General features: G+C 41.4%; 2 protein-coding genes across 2 annotated transcripts in view; one reads left to right on the top strand and one right to left on the bottom strand.

The window, feature by feature from the left end:
- LOC137274351 (uncharacterized) overlaps positions 1–11,410 on the bottom strand; it is a 42,191-nt gene extending 30,781 nt beyond the window's left edge. The window contains exon 1 of the mRNA XM_067807502.1: positions 9,894–11,410. Coding sequence (XP_067663603.1) covers positions 9,894–10,219 — 326 coding nt within the window. The 5' untranslated portion in view covers positions 10,220–11,410. The remainder of the gene's footprint in view (positions 1–9,893) is intronic.
- Positions 330–1,262, top strand: LOC137274712 (periaxin-like). Its single transcript, XM_067808061.1, has one exon. The coding sequence runs from the start codon at positions 330–332 to the stop codon at positions 1,260–1,262; it is 933 nt and encodes a 310-aa protein (XP_067664162.1).
- Positions 11,411–18,655: the final 7,245 nt, after the last annotated feature.

The raw sequence follows: 18,655 nt of genomic DNA, 5'->3' as shown, positions 1-18,655 counted from the left end.
AAACACGAAAACATTGTAAAACTAGTGCTGCATGTAAACACTTCCTGTAAAACCAAGGCTGTTCGTAAACACATGTAAAACCAGGGCTGCATGCAAACATATGTAAAACTAGTGCTGCATGTAAACGCGTCATGCAAAGTAAGTGTTTTATGTAAACACGGCGCCATGTAGAACCCGTCCTGTATGTAAACACGAAATGTAGATACAATGCTGCATGTAACCACGCCATTTAGGACCAAAGCTACATGAAGACACATGTTGTACCAATGCCACATACAGCTGCATTCAAGGATGAGTGGAGGTAACATTCGAGTATGTCACATTCAAGGATGAGTGAAGCCAACAGGCCGAGTATGTCACATACAAGGATGAGTGAAGCCAACAGGCCGAGTATGTCACATACAAGGATGAGTGAAGCCAACAGGCCGAGTATGTCACATACAAGGATGAGTGAAGCCAACAGGCCGAGTATGTCACATACAAGGATGAGTGGAGGCAACAGGCCGAGTATGTCACATACAAGGATGAGTGAAGCCAACAGGCCGAGTATGTCACATACAAGGATGAGTGAAGCCAACAGGCCGAGTATGTCACATACAAGGATGAGTGAAGCCAACAGGCCGAGTATGTCACATACAAGGATGAGTGAAGCCAACAGGCCGAGTATGTCACATACAAGGATGAGTGAAGCCAACAGGCCGAGTATGTCACATACAAGGATGAGTGGAGGCAACAGGCCGAGTATGTCACATACAAGGATGAGTGAAGCCAACAGGCCGAGTATGTCACATACCTGGATGAGTGAAGCCAACAGGCCGAGTATGTCACATACAAGGATGAGTGAAGCCAACAGGCCGAGTATGTCACATACAAGGATGTGTGAAGCCAACAGGCCGAGTATGTCACATACAAGGATGAGTGAAGTCAACAGGCCGAGTATGTCACATACAAGGATGAGTGGAGGCAACAGGCCGAGTATGTCACATACAAGGATGAGTGAAGTCAACAGGCCGAGTATGTCACATACAAGGATGAGTGAAGCCAACAGGCCGAGTATGTCACATACAAGGATGAGTGAAGCCAACAGGCCGAGTATGTCACATACAAGGATGAGTGAAGCCAACAGGCCGAGTATGTCACATACAAGGATGAGTGAAGCCAACAGGCCGAGTATGTCACATACCTGGATGTGTGTAGTTAACAGGTCCACAATGAGGTGGGGTAGTCTACAGGTCGAGTATGTCACTCACAAGAGTATCTGAATTCTACAGGTTTGTTGAGTGACATATATAAGGATGTCTGGAACCTACAGGATGAGAGTATGTATGGAGCCTACAGGATGAGAGTATGTCTGGAGCCTACAGTTTCCCATACAAGTATGTCACACACACAAGGATGTCTGGCGCCTGCAAGTTATCTGTTGTTGTCCTTCTGAACAGTACATGTACCCTCACAGACGACATCCATCACCTTAAATTTGATTGTCTACGTTGAAACGTTACAATTGCAGTTTCGGGTGATTTATTTTCTTGTGGTAAATGATGCATCATTGTTTGGTGTAGGGCAATGCCAGACAGAAAAACATAGACCTTTGACTTAGCGATCAGTCAGTCGTACGTTCGGCAACAGGATTGCAACCATCTGCAGACAAAGCCCAGATCACTCAACAACATTAAACAATACCGCCCAAATGCTGATTGTAAGGAATCTACGATTTTCAGACATTGGTGAAAAGGACTACATATATCTTTTGTACTTGCATAATGTGACAAACTTGCAAGAGATTTTACTCAACTTAAATTGTTCATCTTGAGAAATGAAGCACGTTGTGTCAGGCTGGACCTTGACTGCAAGAGATCACTTGCCGTGTTGCTTCTTTTATCAAATCCGCCTTTTCGAATACACAAGATCGATTGCCTTAATCCAATTACATGTATAGACGACTAGGTTTCTAGATGTGTTTGACCACTCGCAGTGGGAACTCAGCGTTTCGCCATCAGATAAGGTTGTTGGGTTTGAAAACACAAACACATTACAAAAGCAGTGGGATGGTCTTTCCAATCTCGATAGCAAATTGAAAGCACATCCGTGGAGATAATTTCTCATTTAAGCCGGTGGATGTTTGGTCTTAAAGACAGTTCAATACTTCCTGGGGTGTTACACGAATCGGATTGACGATCGTGTAATGGAATGTTACAAACGAGCTTCGATAGTATGGATCCTTTACGACCCTTCTGAATTAATTGTCATTTTTTCCGAGGTTTAGTGACGAGTATAAACTTTATATTAAATAAAAGATTCTTTAACAGTCTTGTTGTTAATGAAGAAATATTTTAAGAGGAATCAACACACATGAAAACGTGTAGTAGTCCGCATAAAGCGACCATGGGAAAGGTCAAGGTTACAAGAACTGTTGACCTAACCACTCCTCTTATCTCTGGTGCCACAGCACTGAAACAATATAGTTCCCACTTATCGATTTCACCTTTAGTTTATCAGGTATAATATGCTTCTAACAATGTCAGAAGCATTATTTGATTGAAAACTGACCAATCCAATCGTATTTAACAGTATCATTTATCCGTAATCACATAACTCATTTCGATCCGTGAATGGGTTTCCTGTCTGTTAAGATCTGTAAACTGAGTGTAAACGTTCCCATCCCGGGCGTAGAGTTGAGACTTGCACGTTTAGTTGGTGAGGTTACTGAGTGTTCGGACGTAATGGAGAGATCTGTTGGAGAGAATACCAAGATTGAGAGGTCATCATTAAGGTTTATAGTTCAAAACGCTAGCTAGGTGAAGGTGTTTGTTTTTAATTTAAGGACAATGTTTTTGTTGTTGCATATTCAAAAATAGTGTGATATATGTTTTATTTGTAAATCAGTTTTGCAAGGTCAGTTTTTGCCGCTTTATACTGTCAGGGGAGTAAACAAAGTACTTGATCTAGACTACCAGTTGTAGACATTTTTGGTTGAAGTTGGTGGATGCGTGGGTTAGACGTCCTTTTGTGATAGCGATTTTTCTCTGACTTCACTGAGAGCGTGGGTTTGAATCCCCGATGTGAATCAATCAAGCGAAGATATCTGAAACATGGAAGCGTTATAGAAAAATGCTTCCGACTGGTTCTTGATCTCGAGACTGATTTAGAGGACTGTTTTACATTAGTTTACCGCTATGCTTCACTTGTGAACGTGCCGTGTAACTGTAATGGGGCTATCGTTACTAAGAAATACTAATACCCTATTTTACCTTCAAATGGCCCATCACTCGTGATGTAGATAACGTCGTGAAAGGGGATAAAGGGTACAGGGGCAGAGGGGGTACGGGGGAGGAGAGGTCATGATTAAATGGTGAGGTGTGTGGCGGGGAGCTGTTTTCAGTATTGTCTGTTGCTTATGCATAAGAGCGAAACACTGTCTGTTGTAACGATGAACAGATTAACAGGACGAAACTGCCCCAAAGTAACCTAGTTATTGCCTGTTGTACACCAATACACAGAGTGCATTGATTGTACTAGATAACTACTTGTAAGCGCATTTGTATTTTCCTCATTCAACATCAGGGGCGGTTCCTCCGAACACCCGGATTCGATTCCCCACATGGGTACAATGTGTGAAGCCTATTTCTTGTGTCCCCTGCTGTGATATTGCTAAAAGCCGTGTACAACTACAAGTCTTACTTGTTCATACAGCGTCACTGTGTTGAAAGGTTATACCATGCTCAGATTGCACCTCAAATTCGCAAAGTGCTTCCGAGCACACCCTGCAGATAAAACAGATGTGGGTGGTAGAGAGTCGTAAAGAGCTCTGAAATCCGCCGGGGCAAAGATGAGTGAAAATCCTATATTTTTGGTTAAAAACTCAGCATTGTTTTGTTTCTAAGAAGTCGCGCGTGAGGAATTCAGGTAAATGGCAAAACGTCATCGACCGTAACTGCAGTATTCTTCAAAGTTGTGTTAAACTCACTCACTCACTCGCCTTCTCGCTCGCCCGCCCGCCTGTCCACTCACTCATACACATTTTCATAAACAGTCTAAAAAACACAAGATGTATCTGACCAGAAAGCAGACAAGACCCGGAAGTTCTTTAAACTGCTACATTTATCTAAGGCTGCATAAAAGTTATTATATGTTTTTTGGGCACGTTTTTTTTTCAAAAGTGACGAAGTCGGTAAGAAAAAAGTGACCAGGGAGGAACACATTTTTACTTTTTTTTTTCTTTTCAGCTTGGGAAGTTTAGCACGTGTTAATAAGTTTCAGATTCAGTCAAACTCGTTCTTGCAGACACTCATTCTTATCGTCAAAAAATGGATGGTCGGGACGCGGTCAAGTCAATTTTATTTTTTTAAATCGCAATGAAACAATTGTTACGCGCACGAATAAAAGTGACGCGTCGATGTCTGAGAAACACTTAACAATCAGATATTGATGGAATACTGCTCAAAGCGGCGTAAAATTAAACTCATGCTTTACACACCCTCACATCACGGCTATGCACTATGGTCTAAATTAGAACAGCATTTACATGTGCTCTGTAAAACGAGACAAAACGTTTGTTTCGAAGCAACGTCACTCCTCCACCCCAAGGTCCAAACAATCTGTAAACCGATCACCCTGAAGTGATAACCCATTGTGATAACCCATTGTGATAACCCAAAAGCATTGTCTATGCAGCTAATCATGCTGATCAGCAGCCCTAATTTAATCCTTACACGGGTTACCTATCCTACGTGTTTCATTTAAACCGAATGAGGATGTATCTTAGCCATGAGTGCAAACGGTAGCCTTATTTAGTCTAAACCCATTCACTACCCCTAAAACAAGTAAACACTTATTACTTTGTTTCAAAAACGTGTTTTCTAATCACTAGTTTAATCATTCATCAACAAACTGGGAATATCAACCCGTCCGTTCCCTCTTCTCCAACAGGGATCCATTGCTGCATCAGATCTTGTCTTACACCAATACGTCACGTCATTCCAGTAAATTCCCAATAGTAAACTAAACAGGAATGAACCTTCTCACAAAGTAAAGGACATTTTATGTCTTAACCACATAGGAAAGGTTTTCTATCATAAAGTCTGACAACGGAGATGAAAATTGGCTTCCTCGTACAAGCTCTAAAGGTGTTTAATGATTGTCAGATACATGTACTTCATTCACAGCGCTAACGGACTGCGTGAATAGGTCGTATGCGTATGTGTCTCTTTATCAAATTAGCTTTACATTAGGGTGTAGTGTGGTGGGAAGGAAGTGTTGTAAGTGTTGAGCAAGATGCCTTTAACTCGTAGAGAAGAAAACGACACGGAGCTTTCACCGCAGGCGTCGGATTTTCCCTCCCCGGGATCTGGATCTGCTATCTTAACGGATTTCTGGTATGACGTGCATGACCCGTAAAACACTAAAATTGTTAAGTGGAAATATGGTTATATGTAATAAAGTTTTAGTAATAACATTGGCGGTAATTGCATTGTAACGAGGACTCGATGGTAATAACATATCGCTATCTGTTACTGCCATTAATGAAGAGAAGGAGCGCTATGCGAGTGTTGAAATGTAATGGAGCTAAGTATATGCATTACGAGACCATGTTAATGTATTGATATAAAATAGTAATATGATCTTTATGTATTAATACTAAACAAATAGTAAGTGACTGAGTGAGTAAGAATGGTTTTATGCTGAAATATTTCAGCAATATAACACCAGAAATGGGCTTCACGCATTGTACCCATGTGGGGAATCGAATCCGGGTCCTCGGCGTGACGAACGAACGCTTTAAAGATACCCCACCGTCCAACAGACCAATTAAGTGCATGATAGACTTTTACAAGGCCTGAACTTGACTCGCGATACATTAATAATAGATTCGTACAGTACAAGTGTTTTCAGAATGACAAACTAAAGTAAGCCACACAATAACAAATTTGTAGAAAAAATTTAAGTGAACAGTGTGTGAGAAAGTGCTAAAAGACGACAGAAAGAAGACATATAGAAGATTAGAAACTCTTTAGGGGTGAAATTTGACCTGTGCATTAACAGAGAGAGTCTCTTAGCCCTTACCAACTTTTCCTAAGGTTAACCTTAACCATTCGTTAACATTACACTAAGGTTACCTTAGTGACTTACGAACTCCTTAGTGCTTTATGAAAGGAGGCTCATGTTGGTAATATACATTACCAGGAATCTGTCCGTCCCATTTGTCTTGTGGTAGGGCGTCTGACCCAGAGAGCGGAGAGTCGATGGTTAGATCCCTGGTCACGTCATACCAAAGATATCATAACATGGCGGATGTTCGGCATTAATGGGATAACGATAAGTCTACCTATGGGTCAGTATACTGTGTATGGTATCCACGTGAAAATGTTATAGGATACCTCTGTCGGTGGGAACAACATACCTTCATCATAAGACCAGATTATCTAAATCATCAGCAAACACAAACACACATGCGCGCACACGCACACGCACACGCACACGCACACACACCCATGCACACACACAAACGCACGCACACACTTGCGCACACATAAAAACAGACATACACACATACACGCACGTGCGTCCCCTCCACCATGAAAGTGCAATAAACCTTAACGCGACTTTAAACCGCATCTCTGCAGCAACGCATGAAAAATAAATCAAACAGAGTCTGGTCGTAACTGGACACGGAGCAATTAAATCCCTCGTGCCCAGTTCAAACGCGGTATTATGAATAATGTACGAGTACTTAGTTGACACCGTTCTCGACTCACACTATTAATGTTCATGCCCCAAATTAAACGGCTGTATATTTTTATGAGAAAGGGTATCTACATAATCATAATGAAAGTAAGATGAACTGATATTCTAGTGGATATGTAACTCAGTACATTGGTATTATTTGCCAAACCGGTTTAACTTTTAACAGTTTACTCATAAACGTAAGAATGTAACAGTGTAATCCACACCCGCGTTTCACCTATATATTGGTTTCACTGCACATACACATTAATGTGAGACCGTTTGCATTACACACGTATTTTTAGCTATAACCGTTCATATGACACATAACCTTAAACCCGTAACAGTTTATACTAAACACACCCTTGAACCTGCAATAGGTTATACTACGAGCACCCTTGAACCTGTAGCATGTTATACTACACTCATGAACCTGTAGTATTTAGTACTAAACACACCCTTGATCCCGTAGTAGCCTTTACTATACACCCTTAAACCTGTAGTAGTTTACACTAAACATATCCTTAAGCCTGTAGTAGTTGCTGAAACTAAATTCAGTTAGGCACTTATCCTTGAGAAAAAAACAGAAAAAGTCACAGTCAGTAATCAGTAACCCTTGGGAAAGAAAGCAGAAAATATAACAGTAATCAGTACATCAACGGTCACAGTCCACCATAGTCGTGTTACATGCACTAATGACATAACAAAAGATCCCTTAGAAGCAGCAGCGTAAAGAAGGCGCGGTGATCTATACCCTGTGTTTAACAATGGTGTTGAACAACTTTCTTTTACATCAGACCATGTGCCCGATTCTTCTCATGCCGAACTATCTAGAACTGGTCAGTTGTGTTGAATCATTGTTGCCAGATAGAAGATACAGATGATAAGCAGACCCAAATATTTGGACAACCAGATGACTTACTTCGCCTACACATTACAACTCCGATAATCACAGGCGCGATCCCACTTGAGAGTTCTGAGAAAGGGAGGGTTCTATCTCATCAGTGCATGTGTTCTATCTCCGTGGATTGTTCCGAGACGAATGACTTGTCCAGACTATGCGAATGGGAAGCCTCGAGCAGATATTACTTTAACACTTTAAAACCAGTACGAAGATGGGTTTTATCTAGATCTGTGGCAAATACATGCATCCCTTATTCTTTCAAGTGTAGAGTGACTGAACTGGGTTAAACGACGCTTTTAACAGTTCTATTACAGCATTCCAGCTTAATGCGCTAGGAAATCGTGTGCGGAGTAGGTTGGGGCGTTTAACATGGGGAAACCCGTAAGCTAGGGATGGCTCACGCCAATTAAATGTGTATCCTAACAGTATGGTCTGTGTAGGGGCACAATGACTGCTTTCTTCGTCAACTGCAGCATATACTTAACATCTGCACACGCGATACCTTAATAGCCTCGGGGATCACACGCTTCATTGCTGAAGTTAGTGATACTGACGTGGGTGTAGTCTGTCTCACTGTCCCGGAACCGCATTATTTTCCCTGCTGCCAAGCCATCTCTGCAATGCTAAAGCCCTAACACCGAGGCATGTCTAGATTCCCACAGGTTCAGGGAATCTCGGATCTCCCTTTTCAAATTACATGGGTTTGTTTCAGAGACTGAGCATTAGTCTAAAGTGAGCCCCAAACTACGTTCTTGGGTTGAGAGTACAATACTGTATATGACATGGTAAGAGAATGACTCCAGCACCAATAGCAGGTGTCTGACGTCCACGGATTCATCCACAGTTCAGATTCATTGGCACAAAGGAACTCATATATATCAGTGGTATTAAGAAATACTGATTAATACTTTAGTATTGATATATTCTGGGGTATGCTATAAACATTTGCATTGAAACGTCCCGCGGTTGTGCTTTAGTTTATATTTTTATTTTATTGCCAGTTACTACTCGGTAATGGGCTTTACAACACACCTGGAGTGGCATTTGCATGGGTGTATGCTGTCGTCAGCAATTTGGTATTACTTTTGCCCGTGTCTTCTACGTTGTTTATGGGTTCCAAGTAACTCGATCGTGCTATAGTATGTGTGCTGACTTATTTGCGTCACCGGATTGGCGTATGTTTTACCCCATTTTTAGACCAGTGACACATGAACTTCATCTGTTATATCAAAATGACACGAACAGATGTTTTACTTTAACATTGGTATCAGTGACACGCGAATTTCATCTGTTATATCAAACTGACACGTACACGTTTTACTTTATCATTGGTATCGGTGACACGTGCATGTACATTCTGATTCATCTGTGACATTAAAATGACACATCTGAAGTGTCCTTTTCTTTAACTACGACAAAAGAATGACACATGAACGTATGTTTTGTATTCACCTGCCATAAAACAATGACATGCACGTGCGTTTTGTCTCACCTTTGATCAGTGACGCTTGATCTTCACCTGTTATATCAACATAACGTGCACGTACGTCCTCATTCATATGTGACAAACAAACGACAGTCACATGTTGTGTGTTTTTCATAAAGTACGGTAACAGAATGATACATGCTCGTATCTTCTACGTCATCTGTCACAAATGACACATACACATGTGTCTAGATTCATCTGTAACATCAAAATGACACTTGCACGTGCTTTTTACTCCATTTGTTATATATGAATGCCAAATACATGCGTGTCCTGTTCGTAATAACACATCCACATGTGTCCTACATAACACATAACACATATGTCCGTTTGTGTCCATGTATGTGTATTTCGCTGTTTACATTCGTGCGTGTGGATTCCGACGAGCATACGGTTGGGTTTTGTATTTTGTATTTGTTTTTCATGATTATTTCATCACGTCATAATAAATACTACTACAGTTATATGACGAGGGCCTTTATATGATCGACTCTCTGTCATACAAACCGGTGCATGATATGACGAGCATCATCAAACGACGTCATGTACGATGACGTACAATCAAGTCAACCAAAACGCATGGTACGGTGTGGGCTGAAATTGATTTTCAACAAGCTACGCTTGTCTTAAACAAGTCACTAACGGGACTGGGGTGGTCAGGATCGCTGACGTGGTTGACATGCCATCCTAGCCCAGTTACATATGACGTTCAAGCTGTTTATGATAGGCTTTCAGATTTAATGTAAAAAATGTCAAAAGGCAGTGATTTTAGATACTCACTTTTTTCGCTCCGTTACAAGCTTAGCCAAAATCGTTGAAGTGAATGCTTTCGTTAATGATCCAATGCAAAACTGCGTGTCATCCTTGGCATTAATATTCTTCTCCGGATCGGCCTTTCCAAACGATCTCTTCATCAGCACTTTCCCATCTTGCACAAGTGATATCGACGCAGCAGGTACATTTCTACAATGGAGGACCGTCTTCACAACTTCCTCAAACTCGGATAACTTTCTGTCTGAGAGACAAGCACACTGAGATAACAGGATCACCACACACATGTGCAAGATAAACAAGTGCTGAACCAACGCTTGTCTGCTTCTGCCCATGTCGTCGGCTGCTACAGCTGATAGCAGACGACACCCTCGCGGGCTTTTTGTCCGTCCGCTTACCTGTTCGTGTGACGGATGAGATACTTCCAATCACGACGCGGAAACCGTAGTCCCGCAGACACAAGTCAATGAAAAATGCTTATCCCTGGGACATTGACGTGATATGACCACACGTATTTCATCTGTTCATCTTCCCACCTAATCAATGCACTGTTTTCATGCTAACACAACAGGCCTCTACAATTTTCACGCACCTGAGTCAAATCACCTCCCCAAATCGATTCAGTCCCGAGCCTCTTATCTGTAGCCCCGGCTCCGTCAGAGAGCCTGAGTTGACTACCCTCGCGTGGTGATCAATGCTACGGGTAAACGCGACGCTACACCAGAGAAGAAAACAATGCATTTGTGGTGAATATAAAAGCCTGTGGGATATGTCTGTCTCTGAGGGAGTTTACAGTTAATTCAGCCTCTACTACAGTCAATACTTGTCTGTCGTGGACAACGTATCTAATATATCTATCCCCGAGCCGCTCAGACGCGTTCTGTATAAGCTTGGTATCGTCTACTTCACAAGCAGCCTTGCACCTCCGACATGAGGGACGTTTGGGTGAGGTCTCCTCCGCCAGAATTGCATCGCGATACTCCCGGGGCTTGTACAGATCTGACAACTGCATGTGGAGGTACACACAACACGACCAGAACACTTCACAACACTGTATATTTCAGTGTCCCTCTATCAGACACTTAACTGCACTGTCCCATAAAACAATCCATTTATCTCCATAGCGAGTGACTGAACGTCAGGAGCATGACATAAATGCGTAATCAACGTCGCCCGTTCCCGCAAAACGAACAGAAAGAAACACAGAACTGTGGGTTCCACGACGACATACGCGTGGAATCGGCTGAGTGGGCGATCCACCCATACTACACCCGTGAAGTCCAATCGCTCTGCGTCTTCGTGTCCATGCCGTTCGCTACTGAGGACACAAATCAATATTCGCACTTCACATCCCTATACACGTCAACTGGGAAATCTCATGGTCCAGGAAGCCCCAGTTTGGAGTGACATATCCTCTACACTTGCTTCATTCAAGGCAAGGTCATTAAGCCATGTAGTTCAATCGTAAGGAGATGACTCTTCCCTGCTCCGGTCCAGCTGATAAACTTGGTCCACGCATGCGTTATGACGTTGTAACGGAGATGTAGCAGATCTGTTTATTGCTGTATCAATTAAGACACTATGTTCTTTGAACGTCCATTTATGAGCCTTTTTTAAAGTAAGTCCACGTTTTTCAGGGGTAGGTTTTATGACGTTCGAAGAAAAATGCCTTAGGATGTCAGTTATATGTACAGGGTCAATTACACACTTTTTGTGGACTGTGTGAGTATATCAGTTATATCAAAGAGTCAGGTACACACCGTTCGTGGACTGTGTGAGTGTGTCAGTTATATCACAAGGTCAAGTACACACCTTTTGAGGGATGCGTGAGTATGTCAGTTATATCACAGGGTCGTGTACATATCGTTTGAAGAATGTGCGAGCATGTCAGTTATATCACAGGGTCAGGTACACACCGTTTGTGGACTGTGTGAGTGTGTCAGTTATATCACAGGATCAGCTACACACCGTTTGTGGACTGTGTGAGTATGTCAGTTATATCACAAGGTCAAGTACACACCGTTTGTGGAATGTGTGAGTATGTCAGTTATATCACGGAGTCGGGTACATACCGTTTGTTGAATGTGTGAGTGTGTCAGTTATATCACAGAGTCGGGTACATACCGTTTGTTGAATGTGTGGGTGTGTCAGTTATATCACAGGGTCAGGTACACACCGTTTGTTGACTGTGTGAGTGTGTCAGTTATATCACAGGGTCGTGTACATATCGTTTGAAGAATATGCGAATGTGTCAGTTATATTATAGAGACGGGTACACACCGTTTGTTGAATGTGTCAGTATGTCACTTATATCACAGAGTCGGATACACACCGTTTGTGGACTGTGTGAGTGTGTCAGTTGTATCACAGGGTCAGGTACACACCTTTTGTGGACTGTGTGAGTGTGTCAGTTATATCACAGGGTCAAGTACACACCTTTTGAGGGATGCGTGAGTATGTCAGTTATATCACAGGGTCATGTACATATCGTTTGAAGAATGTGCGAGTGTCTCACTTATATCACAGAGACAGGTACACACCGTTTGTGGAATGTGTCAGTCTGTCAGTTATATCACAGAGTCGGATACACACCGTTTGTGGAATGTGTGAGCATTTCAGTTATATCACAGAGTCAAGTACACACCGTTTGTGGTCTGTGTGAGTGTCTCAGGTATATCACAGGATCAGGTACACACCGTTTGTTGACTGTGTGAGTGTGTCAGTTATATCACAGGGTCGTGTACATATCGTTTGAAGAATATGCGAATGTGTCAGTTATATTATAGAGACGGGTACACACCGTTTGTTGAATGTGTCAGTATGTCACTTATATCACAGAGTCGGATACACACCGTTTGTGGACTGTGTGAGTGTGTCAGTTGTATCACAGGGTCAGGTACACACCTTTTGTGGACTGTGTGAGTGTGTCAGTTATATCACAGGGTCAAGTACACACCTTTTGAGGGATGCGTGAGTATGTCAGTTATATCACAGGGTCATGTACATATCGTTTGAAGAATGTGCGAGTGTCTCACTTATATCACAGAGACAGGTACACACCGTTTGTGGAATGTGTCAGTCTGTCAGTTATATCACAGAGTCGGATACACACCGTTTGTGGAATGTGTGAGCATTTCAGTTATATCACAGAGTCAAGTACACACCGTTTGTGGTCTGTGTGAGTGTCTCAGGTATATCACAGGATCAGCTACACACCGTTTGTGGACTGTGTGAGTATGCCAGTTATATCACAAGGTCAAGTACACACCATTTGCGGAATGTGTGAGTATGTCACTTATATCACAGAGTCGGGTACATACCGTTTGTTGAATGTGTGAGTGTGTCAGTTATATCACAGGGTCAGGTACACACCTTTTGTGGACTGTGTGAGTGTGTCAGTTATATCACAGGGTCAGGTACACACATTTTGTGGACAGTGTGAGTGTGTCAGTTATATCACAGGGTCAAGTACACACCCTTTTAGGAATGTGTGAGTATGTCACTTATATCACAGGGTCAGGTACACACCGTTTGAGGAATGTGTGAGCATCTCAGTTATATCACAAGGTCAAGTACACACCGATTGTGGAATGTGTGAGTGTCTCAGGTATATCACAAAGTCAGGTACACACCGTTTGAGGACTGTGTGAGTGTGTCAGTTATATCACAGGGTACATAACGTTTGAAGGATGTGTGAGTATGTGAGAAAGCGTTAAAACGTTAACACCAAAGACTTGTGTTGATGTTTAAGGCAGCTCTCGGCACATTCCAGTTATTTGTGCGGCAGTCTGTAAATAATCCCGTCTGAACCAGACAATCAAACGATCAATAGCATGAGCATCGATCAACGTAACTGCGATACGATGACATGTGTCAGTCCAATCCGCAGGTTTGACCACCTGATCCCGTGTGTAGCATCTAACGATAAGCATGGGGTGTTGAAGATCAATACCTATCTTCACGGGTCGCTTTAAAATGAGCATCGATTTGCTTTGCGTTTTATTGATAGGCATCAACGGATCTGACGACTTCGACACCAACGTCAACCCAACGGCGAACCTGAGGCGTCATATTTGGTAGTGAATGATGTTGTAGGATGGCACCACTGCCAATGAAATCCCCTCTGCTATGCCCAAAGAAACAGACCGACTGTACTATTCAAGATTTTGCCCTATTTGTCTAGAGGATACCGAAGACAAATATCATCTGTCATTTATTGGTGATGCACATGTCGTTTTACGAAAAGAGCACATTCCACAGAAATACTTGTGTCATCCTCCTACGAAATCCTTATCGGATTTTATCTGACGAATCCGTGCATGTAAAATTAGCATTCTCTGACATTAAGAAAGAGTCTTCACTTAATATTGGAATGCTCTTGCACGATTTGCCTACATTCATCCCCCAGCTACTCAACACCCACAGAACGCATTGGCATGCAAGGAGTGTATGCCTTACCTCATTGAACATGTCTCAGTAATGAAAGGAATGCGTCAAGGTCACAGGCCGTAAACTTTGTTATTCAACTCGGTCAGGCGCTGCCTAAAGAGGGGGGCTGACTAGAGATTCAGTACCTCTTGTTAAATGTTTAACAAATCGTGGTAGCATTATTTATCAAAACTCGTCAAATCTCATTTTTTTATCTTAACCCGGCGGTCAGCAAGTTTGACTTTACACAGAAACTCTGACAACTATGACAGGAAGTCTTTCAGAGGACAATTTCTAGCATCAAAGAACGTAGCATGAGGGACCCCAAATCGAAAATGTGAATACGTTCATCAAATCATTTGTTACTGAACTTCTAATTTCTTACGAGGGCTATGATGAGTGACTGAGTTCAAGTGTTCCAGCAACACCACAGTTGGGAACAGACACAGTGTCCGGAATAGACACTGTATCTATTTTGGGAATCGAACCCGGGTCTTCAGCGTGACGAGTGAAAGCTTTCACCATTAGACTGCTCAACAGCACCATGCTGTTTCAAGGCTTCCGACTCCTAATCCGGAACTCTATAGGTTTATCATCTGTACTGAGATTTTAGGTCGTTTTGATGCCGATTTCACCATCTTCATTGCACTGAATGAGTGTCAAGAACTATCAGACAGACACAATGCACTGTAAAACCATAGTAACATCAAACGTCACCTCTTCCAAATCTTGTTCCACCAGCTGGCAAAATAATAGCTTCGATTTCAAGGAGTTCTAACGGAATCTTGGTTTTGGACTATTTTCTGAAAGATCAATGAACCAGTAATGGCCAACATAATTGTAATCTGCTTATGAAGAAGACTATAGAGGTTAATCGTAACAGAAAATTGCTTATAGATGTTCTTCACCACGGCATTGAACCGGAGGACAAGTTTATACTACGGTGACTGCAATGCATCAATGTGGATTTGAACTCACTGGAATGCCATCTTGCTCACTCACTGGAATGCCGTGAAGATCCGGGTTAGAAAGGTCTTCAGCAATGCACGATTGTCGTAAGAGGCGACTGACTGGATCAGGTGGTGACTTGTCGACACATCTCATCGTATCCCAGTTGCGTAGATTGATGCTCATGCCGTTGATCACAGGTCTGGTCCAGACACAATTAATTAGAGACCGTCACAATATGGCTGAAGTTGTCCTGTTTGCAGCATCAAATAAACAAACATTTCTAAGCAGGGGAAAGCTGACTACAACAGCAGGCTCCACAGCATCGCTGAAGACAACCTACACGTGATGTGGAAACATCAACGCTGTCACTAGTAGCTAGGATCAGAAATTTTCAGCCACAAGCGAACTTACTGGCATGGAAAGCATGTCCGTATCTAAGCGAACATGCCCCTCAAACGGCACTTTCCACTCAAGGCGTCTATATTAATTCGAGCTGCATTCATCACGACCGACACTTTTGTATAGAGTGTATTGATTAGAGTACATTATCGGCATATAATTGTACAAAGCGTGACCCAAATTACGCACTCCTGCTGGCTCATTGCATGTGATGTACACCAAGCACGCCAACAGACTGATCAAAATCCATGCACCATATGAAGGCAGAACGCGTTACCCATGAGAGTCAGAGAAAAACAGATTCGTGCAACTCATTTAAGCTCACTGCATAAATGTAGTCGTGTTCTCAGCATCTTGGAGCAATAGGCATCGATAGCTGTCAGTCAGTCTGAAATACAATAGCTGTTAACATGACTCAAAGTAAAGAATGCTTTATCAATTAAAGAATGAAAACATTTCCTATATTCTGCTCTTTCATTAATTCTATGTCGTTCGATTTTAGCAAGAGACAAATATTGACCACCGGTACATTAAGGTTGTTTCCATACCTGCACGCTGCAAGTGCATGACGTAGGTACAGAGTTGTATTATAAAAGGATCATTTAAAGAACAAGAATATTTCCTTTTATTCTGTTGTTTCATCAATTTTATGCGGTTCTGGTTTATTGAGAAACAATTATTGGCCATCGTTACCTAGTTTTTCGTATTCTGTCTCAACGCGCTGCTGACATAAGACGTATGTATAGCGTTGTGTTATAAAACGATCAATGAGAATAAGATTAATCATTTCTCTTTCTCCTCAGTTAAGAAATATTTTTCTCTTTCGCTTCAATTGCCAATTGTATACCGGTTGTTTCGTTTTCCATACCTATACAATGGCATTGTGGGGCATAAGTATAGCTTCATGTTATAAGCAATGAGTTACAAGCAAATGGGTACGCTGTTGACGTGTTGGGTTATAAAGTGATTCCTTAAAGAGTAAGAACATTTCCTGCTATCCATTCATTCATCAATTCTAGGTCGTTCGGTTTCATTACGAGACAAATACTGATAAATATTACATTTCGTTTCCCATAGGTTTCCAATCCCAGTGAACGTGTTGCATTGAAAAGCTATCCGTTGCATGCAATATTGTGACTTGTAGAGAAATAAAGTTGATAGAGATACCAAACGTCACACGTTACCGAACGTGTTTAGATAACGTGTTGTTAGCGACGTGCTAAACAACTAGTTTGAAACCGTTTAGCGTGTAAATTCGTCTAGGTATGACGACATTTGTAGCCTGTAAGTTTTATGAACATGTTTGTCTAAGATTACAGTAAATTTGAAAACCGTGCTGTAGAGACTTATCAATGGAATATATATATATTCCATGAACAAAGTCCCTCCATACCTGTTTCCGTTTTTAAAAACTACAGATTTCGCCATGTTTCCGCCATGGTCTGTGGCTGTATGTGTTTTAGTTAAGTGGGCGTGAAATGGAAGCTCCACTGTAGCGTCAGGCGTGAGCATGTCGGAGTGATGAATAGCAACATCTGTTTACTCCAGGAACATGGTCGTTTACTCAACTTATCTTGAGTGCATTGTCTCAACGATATTAGCGTTGTATTGTAATGTTAGTACAGTGCCTGTATATTCTCTTCGATCTTTGGACGGTATCAGTGTTGTATGGTAATATCATTACAGTACCTTTATGCTTTATTCGATCTTTGTCTGAACGATACTGAGGTTGTGTGGAAATGTTAGTAGAGTTCCTGTATGTTCTATTCGATCTTTGTCTAAACGATACCAGTGTTTTGCGGTAATGTTAGTACAGTGCCTGTATGTTCTATTCCATCTCCGCCTGAGTGATATTGTGGTAATCTTAGTACAGTACCTGTACGTTCTATTCGATCTTTGTCTGAACGATATCGATGTTGTATGGTAATGTTAGTACCAATATGTTATCTTCGATCCGAGTGTAATCTGCGATGCAGGATACTGCTGTTAATGGTCGGTTGATGTGTCTGAAGACTCTTGGGATATAACTAAGATCTTTTGTCTGAATGACATGAAAGCATCTGAAGATTGTTGGGATATAACTAAGATCTTTTGTCTGAATGACATGAATGCATCTGAAGATTGTTGGGATATAACTAAGATCTTTTGTCTGAATGACAAGAAAGCATCTGAAGATTGTTGGGATATAACTAAGATCTTTTGTATGAATGACATGAATGCATCTGAAGATTGTTGGGATATAACTAAGATCTTTTGTCTGAATGACATGAAAGCATCTGAAGATTGTTGGGATATAACTAAGATCTTTTGTCTGAATGACATGAAAGCATCTGAAGATTGTTGAGATATAACTAAGATCTTTTGTCTGAATGACACGAATGCATCTGCAGGTTGTTGATATATAACTAAGATCCTTTGTCTGAATGACACGAATGCATCTGAAGGTTGTTGATATATAACTAAGATCCTTTGTCTGAATGACATGAAAGCATCTGAAGATGTATATATGTAATAAATTGCAATTTGATAAATATTAATAGGATAAAAAGATATCTGAGCCCATAATCCGAGCATAATCGGTTAATTGTCATGTTTTAACCTGTGGAACTTCGTAACATATATGATTACAGGACTTTTGTAGTGAAAATGTAACGTGGCCGACATGTATTACCATTTTGTGAATTACATATGTGAATCACACTGTACATATATGCTGTACCAGCATTTATTGCAGCACTTATTATAATATTGTAATGTTAAGTTTATCTATGTTTTAGTTACTTATATCACTTTATTTATCTATGAACATATGCGTTGTCTATTATTTTCGTTTATTTGCATCCGTCACGACCTTGAAATTGTCATGTTGCTGGAGCAGTATTTATAAGCATACAAATGCTTGTTTACCAGCCCGGGTTTCGGAAATAAACACATGTTTAAATCATATTTTGTAACCTGTTCCTGCAATTTCTTCCACTGCCACAGAATCCTTA

This window comes from Haliotis asinina, chromosome 2, assembly GCF_037392515.1.
Source record: "Haliotis asinina isolate JCU_RB_2024 chromosome 2, JCU_Hal_asi_v2, whole genome shotgun sequence".
NCBI lineage: Eukaryota > Metazoa > Mollusca > Gastropoda > Lepetellida > Haliotidae > Haliotis > Haliotis asinina.
This window is presented reverse-complemented; position numbering and strand designations above follow the sequence as displayed.

Excerpts from the sequence above, each read along its gene's own strand:
- LOC137274712 (XM_067808061.1), top strand. The coding sequence starts at position 330 with ATGAGTGAAGCCAACAGGCCGAGTATGTCACATACAAGGATGAGTGAA.